This window comes from Centroberyx affinis, unplaced genomic scaffold, assembly GCF_046629955.1.
Source record: "Centroberyx affinis isolate AG114_WGS23_722 - 3 ecotype Tasmania unplaced genomic scaffold, CSIRO-AGI_Caff_v1 ptg005018l_1, whole genome shotgun sequence".
NCBI classification, from domain to species: domain Eukaryota; kingdom Metazoa; phylum Chordata; class Actinopteri; order Beryciformes; family Berycidae; genus Centroberyx; species Centroberyx affinis.
In genome coordinates this window covers 358,477-377,813 of record NW_027282472.1, presented here as the reverse complement: position 1 = coordinate 377,813, position 19,337 = coordinate 358,477, and the positions used below count along the sequence as shown (strand labels likewise).

General features: G+C 41.4%; 1 protein-coding gene across 1 annotated transcript in view; it reads left to right on the top strand.

The window, feature by feature from the left end:
* LOC139666462 (uncharacterized) overlaps positions 1–19,094 on the top strand; it is a 45,474-nt gene extending 26,380 nt beyond the window's left edge. The window contains exons 32-54 of the mRNA XM_071545700.1: positions 1,950–2,007; positions 2,181–2,585; positions 3,435–3,571; positions 3,665–3,799; positions 5,534–6,014; positions 6,120–6,247; positions 6,335–6,448; positions 8,592–8,649; positions 10,279–10,419; positions 10,705–10,806; positions 10,916–11,104; positions 11,204–11,284; positions 11,888–12,124; positions 12,213–12,293; positions 12,397–12,530; positions 12,657–12,794; positions 13,070–13,127; positions 13,239–13,319; positions 13,467–13,562; positions 15,246–15,323; positions 15,522–15,617; positions 15,855–17,394; positions 18,193–19,094. Coding sequence (XP_071401801.1) covers positions 1,950–2,007; positions 2,181–2,585; positions 3,435–3,571; positions 3,665–3,799; positions 5,534–6,014; positions 6,120–6,247; positions 6,335–6,448; positions 8,592–8,649; positions 10,279–10,419; positions 10,705–10,806; positions 10,916–11,104; positions 11,204–11,284; positions 11,888–12,124; positions 12,213–12,293; positions 12,397–12,530; positions 12,657–12,794; positions 13,070–13,127; positions 13,239–13,319; positions 13,467–13,562; positions 15,246–15,323; positions 15,522–15,617; positions 15,855–17,353 — 4,527 coding nt within the window. The 3' untranslated portion in view covers positions 17,354–17,394; positions 18,193–19,094. The remainder of the gene's footprint in view (positions 1–1,949; positions 2,008–2,180; positions 2,586–3,434; positions 3,572–3,664; positions 3,800–5,533; positions 6,015–6,119; positions 6,248–6,334; positions 6,449–8,591; positions 8,650–10,278; positions 10,420–10,704; positions 10,807–10,915; positions 11,105–11,203; positions 11,285–11,887; positions 12,125–12,212; positions 12,294–12,396; positions 12,531–12,656; positions 12,795–13,069; positions 13,128–13,238; positions 13,320–13,466; positions 13,563–15,245; positions 15,324–15,521; positions 15,618–15,854; positions 17,395–18,192) is intronic.
* Positions 19,095–19,337: the final 243 nt, after the last annotated feature.

The following is a 19,337-nucleotide window of genomic DNA, read 5'->3' as shown; positions in this document are numbered from 1 at the left end:
TGAAGTGGTTTCTACTTAGAATGCCTTCTTCTTTAAGCGAAATCTATTAAAGCAGTTCCTGACCTCATATTAACAACAAAATGTGTTTCCATTTGTAAGCCTGGTGATAATAACCATATTAACAAAGCTATAGGCCGATATGAACAAATTCATAGCCAATTCTATTCAATTGTAAACATAAGTGATTAAAGTGATTAATTATTATTGTATATATATAATCATACATATTATTATATTATTTATTGATCAATAAAGTTCTATCTTATCTTACCAAAAGAGAAATAGACTGCGCATCAAAGCACCGTCTCCAAACGCATTTCCCTATTTAAATCGCAAACAATAACACACCATAAACATTCAATTAATTTGTGACGCCAACCTAAACCTCCTACATGTGGTTTCCCCTGTCCAGGAGGGAGCCGCGACTCAGTGCTGCAGAACAGCAGGGTGTCGTGCATCTTGAGCAGGTGCTGCTGGAGACGCACGGCGCATATTGGACTGAATGGAAGTTAAATTAACCAGAGTCTCAAGATTAGCTAGTTTTTCTCTAGGTGATAGAGGTTCTGCCTTGACCACATTGCTAAAGCCACAACTGATAAACCTTCAGACCCCTCAGCAGCGATCATATAATTATCATACGTGCACTCGCTCCGCCACAGAGCACAGCATACTGAGCTGGAAGGACTTTGGATTGTGTGTGCTTGGACACCGCAGGAAGAAAGCTCCTGTCAATTAAACCAGTGTCCAACTCCGTTGATGACTGGACACCTGACAGCACAGTCTCCATATTATTCCCCCAATCCTTTTGACAGCACCCTGCCGTCCGCCTGTAGCTAATAAACTGCATCTATTTGGAATTAGACTAACCCTAACCTAACTTAAATCAAACCGTTTCTTTTTCATTTAATTCAAGGTGTGTGTTTCTGATGTTGCAGCATTGACAGCGTCAGTAATTTCTTGCCATATATTTTTTTTTCTTCTCTCAGTTGCTGTCACTCCACCGCTTACACTTTTAAAAAGTTCACTTCCGACAACAACACTTCTATTTTAGAGTTTGAATTTTTCTTCTTGGGTCTGTTTGCCATTCTCCACCACTCCAGTAATGCTTTCCATTTGCGCACGACCCTTCAGACAGCAGGCCTTTTATGGAGTTGCCAGGGCGTCTACCTGTGCTAATCAGCATCAACAGGCACGCGCATCCAATTAAAGAACAAGTGGCATTCATCATCAGATACACCTGGAATACGCAAAAATCGAGACTCTGCGCATGCTTCATGAATCCCACGTTGGTTTTGTGTAGGCATGTTTCTTAAGAACAAAAGTAAAAACAATTTAAGAAAAGTTTTGTGAATGAGGCCCATTGTCTCCAAACTGGATAATATATAGATATAAGGTCAAGGTTACAAAATGAATACACTGTCAGAAGAAGAGGAAAGTTGTTATCACATCTGTGGTTGTTTAGCAGAGCTTGTCCCTTTCTCCAGCACTTCTGCTTCCACACATGCAGTTTAAATATTACTGTATTCAGTGTTACATAAATATTTGGGGCAACTGTGACATTTATTATTTCTACCCAATGACTTAGCATCAGCAGAAATTAAGTTTTTCAGATTTGTATTTATTTATTTTTTTTGTATGGGAACAGAAGCTAAACCATGCAGTTAAATTTCACCAGGGTCATAGCCTACTCTAAAAGACAACAACAACTCTGTCATTCTGTCTCTACTTTTACAACTTTGTGTATTGTAGACATTTGTATATGCAATGTATTCACACTGTCTGCCTGTCTGTCACCACTAGTTTCTGTGGTTTCTGATTTTGGTAAAATTGTGTGACTGAAATATTTTGTCACCTAGAAGCAATCCCCAGTTCAATCAGTTCCAGAAAGAAGTATATGAAAGGGTTTCAAACAGTAGTTATATGTGTGTGTGTCTGTGTTTTGACTGCAGGTTGTTGATCTAGATCCAGAGCTTTACAATGACATCGCAAAACAAAACTTTGAATGTGGTAAGAGCATCCATCCATGCACGATCATATTCCATACAATGGTTATTCTAAGAAGAACCCCTTGGGAATGGACGTTTTTGCTCATACTGCTTTTGTTTTATTTCAATTTGGTTAACTGGTGAGTTAAAAAGTCTGAACTTCTACCATATTTCTATGTTGGATTATCTTCACAGCCATAAAGAAAGTGAAAGAGCTTCATGCTCAGCAGGACATTTCGCATAGTCTCCCTCCTACCTCTGTTCTTGCCGGTGTTCAACCCTGGGACACCTCAGCCATCTCTAACGCTCAACATGAGGTCACCTCTGTGACGCAGGACACCCAGGTCAGCCAAGTGCGTACTCTGGTCCATCAAACCGCTCCACTCACTTCCAACCATCAGTGCCAAGGCACTTCATCTACCTTTGACCTCCAGCCTCAGGTAAACCCAACAATAGCTGAGCTCCAACCCCAGGTCGTCCTGTCAACCAGTAATTGTCCGCCCCAGGCCACTCGAGGGTCAGAGGACAAGGACCCCGCTGAGACATCAACAGACCTGTTGGCCTACCTGAAGAGCAGTACCAGGACACAGCCCATCATTGGTGAGTACATTGCTCTCTGTTTGGTGTTTTCTTTAAGAGCAACTTCCCAGACACCAGCTTTGTCTTATTGGACGTGATCTTAACGTCTTTATGCAGCAAGATTACCAGTTGAGATGGGTATTTTTCAAGTCAACTTGACATTTCGTAGTGGTTTGAGCAGATAGACTGAAGTAAAGGGGGTTAATGGGAAATGGAATTACCTCTTACTACCTCTTTACAATAGAACACACAAAAAGTGTCTATGGTTGAACTGAGAGTGAAGAGTAACTAAACCCGGGGCACCAGTACAGCGATGTCTATAAAAACCAAAATCAATGTTATCCACAGGTTAAACAAATTCTTAACCTTGCAGGGTTGCCTAATATTTTGCAGGTACAGAAAATAGTTATTTATAAATGAGAAGTGTATTGATTCAGATAAACAAAGCACATTTAGAAAAAGCGAAGATAACCTAGAACAGCTTATCAAAACAACAGATGACTTGAAAAGTCTCTGCATATAGATTCTGAATAGTACAGTTAAGTTGAGCAATGAATGGGCCTTGGCAAAATTCATATAACTACAGTTGAAATTGTACAGAGGGGTGTGGATGGTAGATCTGGTAGATGTGAGCGTTTCTTACAGGTCCACCTGCTGAAAAATCCTTCCTTTAGAGGTCTATTTTCAATACAGCATTTTTTTTACACCGGAATAATAGATGGATGGATTTTGACTAAAGATCTAAAGAAACAAAAAATGCCCAGCATGCCCCTCAGTAGGACGCTTGCAATACAAATTGCGAAGAGATGTTTCCCTCTTAAACAAATCTACTCTACCATCTCTTTGTTCTCCTGTCCCCTCCCTTTTCAGGTCTGAAAATGTTGACTAGGTTTCGTTCAGCAGACAGACAGAAGAGCTGCTTTTTTTGTAAGTGCTGTTCTGTCAAGATGCCCATCTCCTCCAGAGGGGGACACCTCATATCCTCTCAACATCACTACAACTATATAGTGAGTTGACTGCCAATCCAGGCACACACACATCATCCTCTAATAGAGTAAAAGCTGTTAAGTAATGAAGCTTCTTCTTTCCCTCTCAATTAGAAACTTATGTACCCTGAGCAGGCTTGTAATTGGGTGAAGGACCCTGAGCTGACTGCAAAGGAGGGACCTCTCCATGAGGAGCTGAGAGAGAGAGCAGCACAGCTGGAGAAATTGGAAGGGTGTAAAACGCTCAAGGTACCGAGACAGTGTCTGTCCATTTAATTAATGAGCCAGAGTCTTGAGGATAACGGAAGCTTTTCCTTATTAATGTGTTACTGTAAAATTAGTACAGAGGATTCATTGTAACAGTAGCTAAATAATCATTTCCAACAGTAGTCCTACTGATCTGCCTCATGCTTTCATTTCTGGGGGAGGTTGGAGCCCAGTATTACATGAAATCACATTAATTTCCAATACAATGGGAAGTGGCATTAAAATAACTGAGTTTGTACTACTGTTGACCTACTGTGACATTTTCTAACAAAACGACTCATAAGGGCTACACATCATAGAATAGTTGATCATACATTCAATGAATGGTGATGCATTTAATGGAAATCCTACATGTAGGATCTTAAATGAAACAGCTGTATGTTCATACATACCCAAATGACAATTAGTTAAAATGTATATCACAATTTATGGTATATAATTGATCAAATTTGAATAATTTAATACTAAACAAAATATCTTTATTGATCTTTAAACAACATTCGGACATGGGTCTGATGTGTTTAGTGCAGTGTGAACAGAAGAACAACACATGGAATGTAATCTTTTAAATTCTGGTGTGAACCACATTCATATGAACACAACAGAATGGAATATAACATAAAGTGTTTGTTTTCACTTTTGTTCTGGCTGGCTTGACAACAATAACAATACTGGGTCAGATACCAGGTTAAGCATTTATAATTGGGATTGAAACTATTTTGATCTGCATCTTCGTCTGCGGTAGGTAAGTTGGTAAATCAAGAACATAACAGGAAATTATTACGATTGTACAAAGTATTGTGCAGCTTTTGCTGTCTCATTTGGTTTGTTCATGATTTACAGTTAATCTAACAACTAGCCTGTGGCTGGATGGTAATTTGACAGATAGTATTTACTGACATTAAGTATTTACTATCAGTGTGGTGAGTTGGTAAGTTTGAAATGAGGAGTGCAGTTTGGGGCGATAGGACGATCTTGGATCATAACCGGTGAAATTTCTCTACGATCTGCGATTACAGAGAGATTGTAAGAATCATGCTCCATTCTAACACAATCCAGGTATATTTTGCAATGCGTTCATTCATTATTGTTGCGCAGACACCACTCACACACACATTGATTGACTGCTAATTGGTGTGAGAGAATTTCCCTGGCAAGTTACTTTTTTTCCCATTATCCACTGGGGTGGATTTGATTTTTATTACATGAAATTACCCAGGTTACTTGAATGCGTCATCTGTTCTGCTGACAAATCATCTAATCAATGAAGCCTAATTTAATATGTTGGCAAAAAAAGACTTTATAATGTGAGCATTTTATGGTGTTATCATAGAGCTATAAAAATAAATACTTCGCTGTGTTGCCTGCACTTAAATTAACAAGATGTCAAAGTAACTGAACTGTTGAAACCCCAGGTAACAGGCATTTGTACTTAACATTTTTCAAATGATATTAGTGGTCCATATCGTGGATTGTGATACTGCCTGAAATCATTGTGATATGATATTTTGGCCATATCGCCCTCCCCTAAATGCAGGAAATAAAATTACCATCGTAGAACGTAGCCTCATTTTCATCAGTTAAAATTACCAATAAGTCTGAATAGGTTATGTTGCCGTTACATGTGTTCGGTGGGTATTAACTGTTTTGGTGTGCAGGTCTTTGAAAGCTGTTAAATAAGCAGTCCATTGTATATTATTGTGTTTAATTTCAAAGATGGTGGAGACGGAGCTTGGTGATTCCAGAAACTCTGAGGCACCGCCATCCTCAGCAACTGCAGCCATGTCTGTAGTTGCTGCAACCACCTCCAAAACAGATGGCACCTCCAGAAGAGCTGCAGCCACCTCTAACACAGGAGCCGCACTGGTTTGTGCAGCCACCTGTAAGACCGCAGCTGCCTCCAAAAGTAAAATGACCTCCAAAACTTCTGAAACTGCATCCAAAACTACCGTCACTTCCAAAGATCTGGTGACAACTGTGGCCACTGCTGAAACTCGTAAACCGTCGACCATTTGTGAAAACGCTGATGGCACTGCCAAAACTCTACATATCAAGAATAATGGGGGATCATATGCTGATGGTGTTCACAACAGTGCCACACCCATGCCTGGTAGTTCTGTCTGTAAGACACCGCCCACAGAAACATCAGATTCCTCCAGGAGTAAGATGCAATCAAGTAAAAGCCAGCTTAGGGTTGGTCAGTATTCTTTTTTTATATTATACGTCATTTGATTAGCCTCTATTACTTCCGCTCCTTTTGGTTTAATCGTAACTTTTGTTTTTGTGTGTATTTACTTTCCAGGCGGAAACCTTATGGTTGCGGTTGTGTCTGAAGGAAAGCAGCAAGTCTACTGTCAACTGTGCTCCGTCAAGGTGACAGAGTCAGGGTCAGATCACATGATGCGCGTCGACCACCAGTATAACTACGTGGTGTGTATTAAAAAGGTCAATTTGGGAACATTGTATGGCAGGATGATATTATACATGTTAACAGTATGTTTTGAATTTTGTAAATAGAGATATAAGTTACCTGGGTGGACTGCTACCCGCTCAGAGATGGATAAGAAGTTGCTGAATATGATGGTGACCTACTTTGCCAAGGCTGATAGAGATGCAGGTCTCAAAATCCAGGTGACCCACCCAACTCACTCACTCACTCACTCACCCAACTCACTCACTCACTCACTCACACGTAATTAATTCAATTGACCATTTGCAAAATAAAGATTGACATAGCGATCCACCAATCCGTGCTTAGCATCCGTCTACTTGACCGTCCGTTGACTCTGACAAGGACATAACACGGTAAAAATGTGTTTTTGGGGAACCACTGAGACAGATTGTAGCGTCTATGTTAGCGTCCATCTTCAAAGTTTGTCAGACATAGCAACAGTAACTAAGGGGGGCGGGAGTTAACAGAAATGTTGCAAATGGTCAATTTAATGAGCTCAGGTCAGGAGTCACAACCACTGCTTTGTCTGACTTGCTGTCAAACTGTCAACGCTCACTGAGGTGGTCTTGTATCGTTTTACCGGTCGGATTTTAGATGTTTTGCCAAACTTTACTTGAACTTTACTGTTTTTGACTTGGATCTTACTTGTACTGACTTACTACCCGATCTACAACTATGGTTAACACTAGAGATGCACCGATCGATCGGCCGGTGACCGGAATCGGCCGGTTTTCAGCTGATCGGCCATGACCGGTGACCGGCCGATCAGTCTCATATATCCGATTCTGTGCCGGTCAAATTTAAGACAACGGTAAAAACTCCGCTGTAATTAAGCAATATTACACGAGAGGGTGTGCGTTACCGTGATGCTTACGGACCTCGGCGCTGACCGCATCACTGTCGTGCCAATAATGACGGTAAAGCACACCCTCGAGTGTAATATTGCGATTATACAACAGTTACCAACAAAATAAAAGATACAAACAAAACGTATTCATATTGTGGGGCAATTCGCTCTCAAAATAAAAAAACTTTTTGCTAGTGTTATCTCCGTTTCCCTGGAAATACATGGGATCTGACTAATAACTGGAAAACAATCAGTCACGTCAGTAGACTCCTATGTAATGGAACCTAATTTACTACTCCAGCAAGTAGGCGGAGCCTTAGTAACGACCTAGCAACAGAGACGATTTCTAGTCCCTGTTGAGTCAGCCAGCCAACTTGAGCTAATGCTTTCTAGAGATCGCGGGATTTCCCAAACTGAATAAATACCACACATATAAACACAAAACTGCCTTGCTAGCTCAATCTTGATGTAACTAAGATATCTGCTGAAAAAAATAATTTTTCCATCGACAGATTCAGCTACTATCTCCGCGAACTTCACATGTATTTTTAAGCTAGTAGCGCCGTGTCACCGACTCACCGGCACAGCTGATGGATGGCAGAGCGTCTGGTAACATCAAGGCTGAACAGAGTTAGCGTAGCGTTATATTTAAATATATTGTATGATAATATGGCGGAGTAATATTTAGTGATGAGCACGGCTAGGTGTGCTGTCATGCTGATTTGATCACGTTCTAAATGTCTAGTTGATCTATCAGATCGTTTGGTCGGAACTACCTGTTGTATAATAGTCCATAATAGTAATAGTCCGTGTGTTGTTATATAGATCTGTTGCACCTGTTTTCTTTCGGGAAAGTATAAAGTGGGATATACTGCAATTCATTTTCATTTGGATTTTATTTGTTCAAAAAAGCTCTGTCCAGTAACCTGGAGCACTTTTTTATTTTGAGATTTGTTTGAGTGAGAGTGAGAGAAGGTCCTGTAACCTGGTGCAGTTTTGGAGAAAATGTAAGTTATTAATAGTCAATGTTTTATTATGAACATACAATTGAATTTTAATTTTCCATTAAAGAAAAGTTACAAAAATGTTTGTGTGTGCTGTCAATTATAGTTCTTAGAAAGAAAATCGGAATCGGCCAAAATCGGAATCGGCAGGTCAGACTTTTAAAAAATCGGAAATCGGAATCGGCCAAGAAAATTGCAATCGGTGCATCTCTAGTTAACACTACAGTGGACAGATCACCGGCACTCTCTCTCTGTCTTCCTCTCACACACACACACACACACACACACACAAACTGTTCAGTCATAAAACACACATATATGAGAGCATACACCAATAAAGCAAGATGGCAACATCCACAACTTGCATGCATGCACAAATATATGCAACATCATTATTTCGTTATTTAACGTGTCATGCTTTTTCTTCACCTTCTATGTTTTTTCTGTCTCTTTTCTTTTCCTCCCTCCTAGAGAGTAGAAGTGACTTGGGATCAGTACAACAAGCTGTCTAACCTTCCGGACAAAGAAGGTAAAGATATCCTATCTAATTCTATGCAATTGATTTTTACTAAGAGGAAAGTTAAGCAAGAACAGCTATTTTTGTGCTTTTGGAAGTTTTTTTTTTTTGTTATTTTCTGCTTCCATCAGCATTTAGTATTTTGTCGAGTTGTACGTTGGTCTGCAAACCACTCATAAATAGGTTTCAGAGTAGAGTCTCGAGATGATACGTAGTTTGTCTCTGTTCTTCATTTAGTACACTGAAAGTTTGGGAGAAATTTTAGCTTGATGTGGTTTGACATCAAATTCACTTCACTGTAGCTTGAGGTATAAATATGAGTGCTTAAGATGCTTCAAAATAAATATGAGTGCTTCAAAATAAAAGCGATCTATTCCAAGTCGTCAACAGCCCATGGGAATTATGCAATGAGGGGTTGCCATTTCCCAATTTCTGAACCCAATTTCTGTATCATGCCTGAAGTTACCTTAAAACATCAAATATAAAACTTTGGCTAAAGACATCAATTATCAGGTTTTATGTAACAATCAAAAAAATCCTTAAATAGTAAATAATACTAGATGCTTGAGATATTTAGTTCAAGTGGGCACTCACTTACCCTCAAGTGTTAATAGGGGCGTGGTAATTGTTGTTTTTTTGCCTAGGCTTATTTGTACACGTTTGTCAAATTTGTGCTGTGTATTTGGTAAGCCATTAGCCTGGTATCCAGCCCCTATGAATCGCAGTTTTCAGCACTCTTCGAATTTGCATGGCGATTCATAAGGGTCTGGACGCAAGCCTATCCACCACTGATTCGGTGACATAATTTCTTGCCCCAACCGATTGGTTGCTGTTAGTTCTCAATGATCAAACTCTTTGACCAATCACAGTAGCAAAGCAGATTGACGTAATCTGGAGGTGCCCCATAGCAACAACAATCATAGCAGCGTTCACTTCCCAGTGAAGACAACAGTGTGTTATTGTTGTAGGCTACATACCATTTTTGAGTGAGGACCTCGTCAACGACAATTCAAAGCAACCGATCCTTAACCGTCGGCGACAATATGGTTTGTCGTCATTTGTTGCCGCTTGTCGTTGAGCACCCAGGCCCCCGGACTACTTGATCGTCCCTCGTTCTGGGTAAAGGTAAATGAAGCTCTTACCAAAGCCGGTGGGAAGCACCGCCAATACATCCTGACCTCTGAAAAAGGCTTTTAAACACACGGATTGTTCCTGTTTTAATTCATCAATGCCATTAAGTTTTTTAAGGACTGACGAAATTGCTAAATCTAGCTTGCTATCATCCAATTCCTTTTCCGGTGCTGCTGCCATGTTGGTGGTGGTTGTTGTTGCTATGGTTGCTGCGCTCTGTAATGGCGTCATCAGTAGATTAGTCCCGCCTACATCGACCAGCCAATCAGGTATCTCGGACAATATCTGTCCGAAATAACTGCCAGTGGATAGGCTTGTGTCCAGATCCTTATGATTTGCCATGCAAATTCAAAGAGTGCTGAAAACTGCGATTCATAGGGGCTGGATACCAGGCTAGTAAGCCATGGCGTAAATGGGAAAATTATAAATTTTCATGTATTTCACATTCTAAATTCTTGTGGAAGAACATTGTCTGCAGCAGAGAATTATCGTTTTGGTCTTTCGCCTCAGCTCCAGGCGGACTGAAGACGATTATGAGACAGCAGAGAGAATTACGGGACTCTTCATCTTCCACAACCAGCCCAGTTCCAGAAGACCCGCGACAGCAAGTTCCCTCAACCGGTCCACATGAAGCTTTGCACCTTGATGATGGTAAATTTACCTATCATCCCTGTGTTTTGAGCACCAAGTCTGACACGTCTCTGTGCAGGCCATCTCAAGACAATTCAACTCAATTTGCATACTGTCTAAAACCAGACTGCTGCCCAGAGTGGATATTGTTGACTTCAGACATGTTGCTCTACCATGCCTGTTACTTTCTGGACCATCATTTTCGCTGACTTCAGAAACTCATCCTGTGTCTCCACGTTTTGAATGAGACACAGAGGCATGAAATATCACTCTAGACCAATGATTGCATTGTCTCTTCTCTCCCAGGTGTGTACAGGCCAAAGAGAGAGGTCGCAGGGCTTTCTTCTAATTGTGAACCAAAGCGGGAAAACACACACAAGCCCAAAAAACAGCTGGTCCAGATCCCAGGTGAGAACCTAAATGCTTGCACACAAAATCCTGCAGTCTTCGGTCCCTGCCGGAAAATATTACTTCTCAAAGCGCACACTGTTGAAGATTATTGATTTTCCTAATTTAGAAATGGAGCCCACCTCCAGAGAGGATGGAAAGGTGACCCTGAGTAGGACTAAGAGTGCTCTGAGCCTGACTAGCGTAGGCGCAGGAGGAGTTGAGCTGACCCCAGACCAGCTTCAGTCGTCTCAGAGCTCAGATGGAAATGATCCACAGCCCATCAGAGCTCCAAGCATTCAGAACTCAGACATTACAGGTATGTGAAATGAAAAAGTCTCCAACACAAATTAATCGAGCTGTTATGAACATAACAGATATACAGCTGTTCTAATTGTGTATCCCCCACATTGCTCAGTCACTGTGAAACAGGAGGTTGTTGAGCCTGAAGTGGAAGCCCGGATTCAGGTTAAAGTCACACCTGCGCCTGGATATCCTGGTAAATAGTCAACCTTACCTTACCAAGTTCTGTGTTTTGTTTTCCTGTAATGCAAAGCTTATTGGCAATATTATATAATATTTTTTAGCTCTGACAGTCATTAATATTTCCTCCTTGAACACTGTGTCTACTTTACCTCCCATTCCCCTCATTTCACATTTCACATATACACATGAGTTAATATTTGGAATGCACGAGGAAGCCTTGGTGAAGCATCAGAAGCCTGTCCATCATTATGGTATGATTCTCACATGATTCTCGGCCCCCACCCAGAAGTGAGGGGGGTGGACATGACACACTGAACAAAGAGATCATATGGAAGATACCCCCAGGGAAGGAGTGGTTAACTTAGAGGGGTGTCATGCTGAAGATGTGTATAAAAGCTATTGTGATTTGACATGAAGCCAGTTCTTCTGCAGAATAACTCAGGTCTTTGTTGCCAATAAAGATCTTCATATTATACCATTCTGCCTTGAGAAAAGATTCTTTTGTCACCGGGGAAAACCACAACACCACCCTTATGTGACTCCATCTATCTTGCCCATCATCACCCATTCACACAAACCCACTAACTCTCCCATCCCTCCCTCCCTGCGTCTATAGGGGAGGAACCACATGCGAGCCCAGATCCTCTTGCCTCTGACTCAGAAGCTCTGGTCCCAACCCCCGACACGCTGGAGGGTCCAGAAAGACGGTCACCTTTAGTATCCTTGGACAAAGACCCACCCTCTCCAGTTGCTTCAATCAAGACTGAACCACACAGTCCTGCAGGACCCAGCCAGACTGGAGAAGATGCATTGAAACACAATGTATCCCAGGAGCTCCCAGCCATTTCAACAGGTAAGTGTTCAGTGTTTATGAGTCAGTGGCTTTATGTGTCGATCATTTGATATACTGGTTTATATTGACTGGTTAACTTGTGTGGTAGTCACAGGGGAAAGAACTGTGGGCTGCAGCCGTTTGTCCATATACCTGACTGTGAAAAGATGGGACACTGAACCAATCATAGGTGAGTGTGTGCATCCTTGCACTGTAAACTCTTTTCACTTCTATGATTTGATGTTGATGTGAAGAAGCATGCGCTAGAATTTGTGTGTGTGTGTTCTCCCCAGGTCAGGGCTTTGTGTTCGAGTGTCAAACGATAACTCTGTCTCCGTTCTTCTTGTGTGGGAGCTGCAGCAAGACGCTGTTTCACAAACACATCTGTGAACACATGGTCAGCACTGAGCACCGGGTCTGCTATATTGTGAGTGGCGTCTTCAGTATGCATGGAACACATTTTTTTTCTTAATTTTCTCAATAACAAGTCTATTTAATACTGAGCTGTGTTTTAATGTGGTTTGCCTGTTTATATGTCATATTTGTCTTTCAGCAGAAACAATTCCCTCATTACCTTCATCTGTTTTCGTGGTGGGAGGGGGATATGTCTCAAGAGAGGAAGCTGCAGCTCTTAAAGGAAATTGCCATGAAACTCTCGGACCAGGAGAAGTATAACAAGATGGATGCTCAGGTAACCTATCAGGTCCAAGTGTCATGTGTGATATTCAAGCACACCTGATGTAATTTGGACGAAATTTGACGAATTATGCATCTCATCACATTTGTCAGTGATTGCCCAAGAAGGGAACAAGACGTTTACTTTTGCCTTGTTTGTTAACTTTTCACCATTGTGTTACATTTGGATTGTGCTACATTTGGTTTTAAAATCAAGTCAAAATGCAGAGTAGAAGTATATACTGTATTCATTATGCTTGTTATAAACAGTTTGTCTCTTCTCTTACCAAGGTCACACTGCTGGACAAGCGCTGGTATGAACTTGTGAAGACAGCTCCATATTGTGAAGGTAGCTGTTAGTGTTTCGTTTGTTGTTGGGGTTTTTGGCATCTATTTAAAGAGTTTATGGTGTATGGATTATGATGATTAGTGTTAACTGTGAGTTGATTGTGTTCTGTAGCTGTGAACATGCTGCAGTTCATCAGGAGAAAGAAGAACCTGAGCCCCCTCCGCCTGCCCAACACTGCTTCACAACAGATGGGTGAGTCCCACTAGCCTAGTCACTCGGTCAGAAAAGTTTGTCTCGCTCTCCCATTTTTTTTCTTTCACTCACATACACAGCTAAAATTAAATGAGTAATGCAGACAGCATATGGGCATTAGCTGTGATTATGACTCTTGTTGAACAGGCCAGCAGCCTCAGGGCCGGCAGAGTCCAGAGGAACCTCTTCCCACAGAGCCACAGTCAGCCAGGGCACCTGAAACAGACAAGAGCGGATTCAATGGTATGCAGCTGTCGTGGGAATCTGTCAAAAGCACTGGACTCATACACAAAGTAAAGACACAAGCCACTTACTGATTTGAAGATTAATGAGATTATTATTGAGTCAATAATAAGGAGACATAAGAACACACCCAAAGCTTACATCAGTATGTCTCAACTAGAAAACAGAATACTTGATCTTATATAGTTTTCTAAGAGACAAAGAAATGATCTGTGGTTGGTCAATGCATATTTTCTTAAATACTTTCAACCAATTGGCACAAAGCCATGAGAGAGGGCATCCCCTGATCATGCATCTACCACATGTGTTTGTCAGACATGAAGTCATGTTACAGGACACCTTCAAAACAGAGCCTCAACATCTGGTTTCACTTAAATGTCTCTATCAAGCTCTCTTTGTTTACAATATAGGTGAAAGGTAAATCAGAACATAATGAATAAATGATAAAACTAGATACTTGACTTAGTTTACCTTGACACAGCGTCAATATTGTGTACAATGTTGAGGTTTTTCCCACAGACTTCAGTCCACTCCAGAATCAAACAAACACTTTCTGAAAGTGTACTGTTGACAGTTATCCTCTAGTTATCAAGGTTCCTACGGGTGCTGGAAATCCTTGAAAACACTTGAATTTTAATGTGGTGTTTTCAAGGTTTGACAAGTGCTTGGATTTTGAATAAAGTGCTTGAAACTGCTTGAAATTGTAAAGTTAATTGCATTACTTTCATAATAAATCGCTATCTGACTGAATAGTTTGATTTTTAGATAAAGAAATAAAATAAGTCAGAGAGAGAGAGCCTAATTGCTTTTGCCTTTTGCACAAAATGAAGACGACTCCGCTCGAGCCTCGCTTGCCACTCTGCGCATGTGTGCCCTCTGATGGGACAGTGAGTGGGAGGCTAACAGACGACATGCCGGGAGGTTGCCGTTTCAATGAGCGTTGGCTTGAAAACGAAAAATATAAATCATGGTTGAAACAAGGACCAAATCCTACATAATCGTTATATTGCTGCAGCAATTGCTGTCACGAAACATAATTTTGGTTGTTTATAGCACAGTAACATCTAATTTAATGTGATGAAGAAGTGAAATAATCATTTTGAGTATATATATGTATATAAATATGTAATTTACCACAGCGGTAAGGTGCTGGAAAAGCTTGAAAATGCTTGAAAAGTGCTTGAATTTGACTATGGAAAAGGTGTAGGAACCCTGAGTTATGATTGTTGACCCTAATTTTAAAAAATGAGCCCAACTCGAGAGAGGATGGAACTTTGTTAATAAAGGTGACAAAGGTGCAAAAAAGGCTAGATGTGTAGTTTCAGTTGATGACTAATCAAGTCAAGTCCATGCTGTTGTGTAAAATATTGTTACAGTTTTTGCTTCATACTCATTTCATCATTTCTGTCCTCAGCTATGTTGAGCCCCGAGGCTATGTGCAAGAGTCAAAACCAGTTGGATCTTGGGACCAGCAAACCAGAACTTGGTCTTATTATGTGTTGGGCTTTCTTGATCATCCTCAATATTGCTAGTGATTTTTAGAATGCATCAATGGTTACTGATGATGATAAGTAGTTTGAATGTGGTCTTTAGCAGTCTGAGAGTCTTGATTGTGTTTCGGCCCAGGGTGTTTGACAGTGTGATATGTACTATGTCTTAACCTATGTGGTATCATGTTCATAGTGGCCGTCAACAAGGGGTCTTTTGAAGATGATGTGAACTCTGATGATAAAAAGAGAGAACCTGCGCCACCACAGAGAGGTAGGTGAAATACTGCTTCACCCTGTGCATCTGACACCATTGGAAATAATTGTCTTGAGATTTATCGTGGACTCAAAGTAGGGGCCTATCATTTGCTTTCTCTAAACTGACTACACTTAACCTCTTTTTTCTTGTGTCCTCTCATTCCCTTTTCTGTTGCTCATCACTTTCTATCCCACTCCCTCTTCCCCCTCTTAGAAGTTGGACAAGAAGCAAAACATAATTTGGAGAAGATCCCATTGATTGGAGATATGCAGGGGGTAAAACGGAGAAGAATCATGGGCCCTCCAGATGGTAACGGTGTCAACTCAAACTCTTATTCTGATGTCTCACCACACCCTGTTTCCAGCACATATTGTCAAACGACTGGCAGGAACGTAGCCATCAAACCAGCACACACAGCGCTGGTGTCTCAGGCCCAACACCCTCCATCACAAACACAGCCCCAGTTGAATATGAAACAGTCGGAGGAGCTCTCCAAATGCTCATCTTCCTCTACGTTTTGGCCTCAACCCAGTCAAACCTCCTCAGGGTCTTCCAGAGATGAAGGACCTCCAGCCAAGCCAAACCCAGCACTGGAATCGACTGAATCATTGGCCAGACCTCACACCCATAAACCCCAACTCGAGGATCCTTTGCCAGCTGAACCCACACACAGCTCACCACAACCCAGCAGTCAGCCTACCTCCGGCCGTGAACCAGCCTTCCTTTCCTCTGAGTCTACTCCTATTACCCCTGCTGTGACCCCTTCTCTCCCACCTCCCAAAGACAAAGGACCATCCTCTGATAGACCAACACCGTCCATCGTGGACAGGAACATGTTTGAAAACATAATAGCTCTGGTGAGACAGATGAAATCTCAGACAAATGTGCCCCCTAGCCAAGCAAGCCCAGAAAATCATGAGACTACTACCTCCAGCACTAGAAAAGCATCCAAAAGTTGTGCACAGGACAAAGAAATATGGGATTCAAGGTGTGAGCTTATTCAATCTATGATACATAGTGCTTCTGTCCCCATATTGCCACCCCCAGCTAACCCATTGAAGAGGAAATGTTCACCTACAGGGCCTGTGGACAACGTCTTCAACTATGAAAACCGACAGTTCATCCCTAATCCCAACTCTGGCCTCTCTACTGCCAACTGGTCTCTGGAGGGCTATTCTGACACAGGTATCTGTCAGTTGAAACCTAGTCTTATCCCCTCTATAGCCACTAACCCAAACCCCAGTCAGTCACAGCAGCCAATGGGCTACAATGCCACTGACCCTTCTTTACCTATTGTGTCTCGTCAATTCACCATCAATCCCATTAGAACTGCCAACCCAGACCCCGCTAACCAGCAGTTTATGGATAGCTATAAAGGATTGGACTACACTGGGAGGAACAGGGTCAGCCAGGTCGATCACAGCTGCCCCACAGCTGCAGCAGCAGGCCCCAGTGACCCCCTGTCACCTTCAAGCTACAACACAGCAGGCTACTACTTGCCTTGGGTCAGAAATGGGCATTCAGGTTACAGTTCCTCTGAGGCTATGGTGGGATACACAGTGCCAGACAATCATCCTGCCTACTTAGGGAATTTATGCCAATTTGATCCTAGAGGAATTTATCCAAGCCAGATTTGCCCTCAGCAGGGAGCAGGACAGGTCCCAGCACTGTCAGCTGAAGGCAGCTCCACAGCTCCAGAGCCACCAGGATGGGTGTGCCTTCAAAGGCCGCCGCTACAGCAGGAATACCGCTCTTTGACAAGTGCTGCCCCAGCCGCTGGAGTTGGCGAAGGATCCAGTGATACAACCTACACAGGCTTTGGTCCACTCAGCACTTCAGCCAATGATATCCATTCACAAAGGTTGATGCAGGCGAACAGATACAGCAACAACATATTTATTCAACTGCAGAACCCTCCTGTCACTCGCTGTGCTCCTACAGCTAAAGATAATGTTATATCCCATGCGACTGCAAACAACTTTCCATCCACCAGCACCATAGCTGCTGCTCCAGCTGAGGTTGACGCCTGTCGTTTCTTCTGTTAAACCATGTAACGGATAGGACCATGCTTCACAATAATCGTATGGTGAGTGATTTTAACAGTGCTCCAGTGTCTGCTGCGGCTCCCTCTTAAAGGTTCATGTATGCTTTATACTGTATACTATACACCTGGACTCATTACACACTATATCAGCTCTCCCCTTTGACCTACATATACTGTAGTTCAAATCATTACAAAAAACAAACCACCATTTGCATCTACCATTCAAATATATTTCCCCATATTTGACCACAGATCCAGACCTTGTTAACAGTTGGATTTTGATATTCTCGGACTTAGGAGCAGGGAGTAACACAAATTGAATAAATACTAATGGTATTAAAGGGAGGGTCAGTATTTTTACAGACCTACCTTATTGATCAAAGGAGGAACTTGTGGTGATATCTTCTTCTTGTAGCTTTAGCCTAATCTAGGTAGAGAAAAAAGAATGAAACGTCAGGCTATATAGAGGCCCAACGATAATGCAGTGATGAATAAGGAACACTTCACTGAGACATATTAGATAGATATAGATTATATAGATTGTGTGGAAACATCAGAATAGGATGTTTGAGATCCAGCAGTGTTACAGTTGTCGGTTATCCCAATAAATAAGCACACACCACCGACACCCACTTCAGTGCAGTTTGCAAGGAGAGGAAAGGCATCACACACAGGCGATGGATTCGTCTCAGAGACAGTGGGGGTGAGACACAAGGTCGTTGGCATTCCATTGCTCAAATTAGGGGGGAGCTCGGCACTGTAGATAAGGGCTCAACAGAACGGTTTGTGAATAACAAGAGTTATTCCCCTTTTGAATGTAATTTTATCTGTCCATTGCAGGATTCAAAGAAGCTTCTCAACATGGATGGATGGATGGATCAATCAGTTGGAACTTCCAAGACACCCTAAAAAACCTTTGTTCATGACTAATATTTCAGAGATTTATTCATTTTAAAAGAGATTTGCTGATTTTCCGTTCCGTTCATAGCAATGACAAGGTCAAGATACTGTCAAGATACTCTTTTAAAATTCTGCACAAGTATGCAAAGGATGAGTCAATAGACCCATTTGAAAATATGCTATTAAAGTTCCTTTCAATTGTTTTTAACATTTCAGTTTGATATTTTCAATCATCACCTACTTTTGTTCATGAAGAATTTGTTTGTTTTAAGGAAATTGCTGTAAAATGGATGTCTGTATTCTGTTCAAGTATTTTGTATATTTTTTGTGCATTTTTCAGCACTGTTTTCAGTATTTTTTGTGCATTTTTCAGCACTGTTTTCAGTATTTTTTCTAAGTAAAAAGTAGACATGTCTCTACCTAAACTCTGTCTTGTTTGATGTTTTATTTTGTGCATTTATGTAATAGAAAAATTGCTGAAGGATTAAAGTTAATGTCATTCTTGGTCCGTAAAAGCCTGTGGTTTTATCGCAGTGTTATGGGAATGTCTTATGGGAATGTTATATTCCCAGTGCAGCTTGACCTCGTGTACAGATCTACTGGCTCTGTGTGCTCCACTTATCTTTTCCCTGTTGCCTTTGAAAAGTGTTCACTTGACTGACACATTACTCAGCACTTCACAGCTTCCTCCTCTGTGTGGACCTGGCTTTGGAGTTTACATGATTTCATTAGCTTTTATCCCAGAGCAAGATATCTGTTAAGGCCTTGTGAGATAGAAGGTAAACGTAGGAAATTGCCTGTCAGAAGAGACTAGAAATAACCGCCTCATGGTTGTATGCCTCCACCAATAAACTTTGTTTTATCATTGCAAGGACAGTCTTTATTTATTGAACATATATAATTAATGTGATTAGGTCAACTTAAAGGATTTTGGTGTCTGCAAAAGTAAGTGACAGCACTTCCACCGTTTTTGTAGAATGACCCAAGATCGTTTTCTCTGCTACAGTGGTAAGCAAAACATTATGTCACAGTGAAGTTGACCTTTGAACATCACTTCATCATTTTATCCTATTAGACATTTGTGT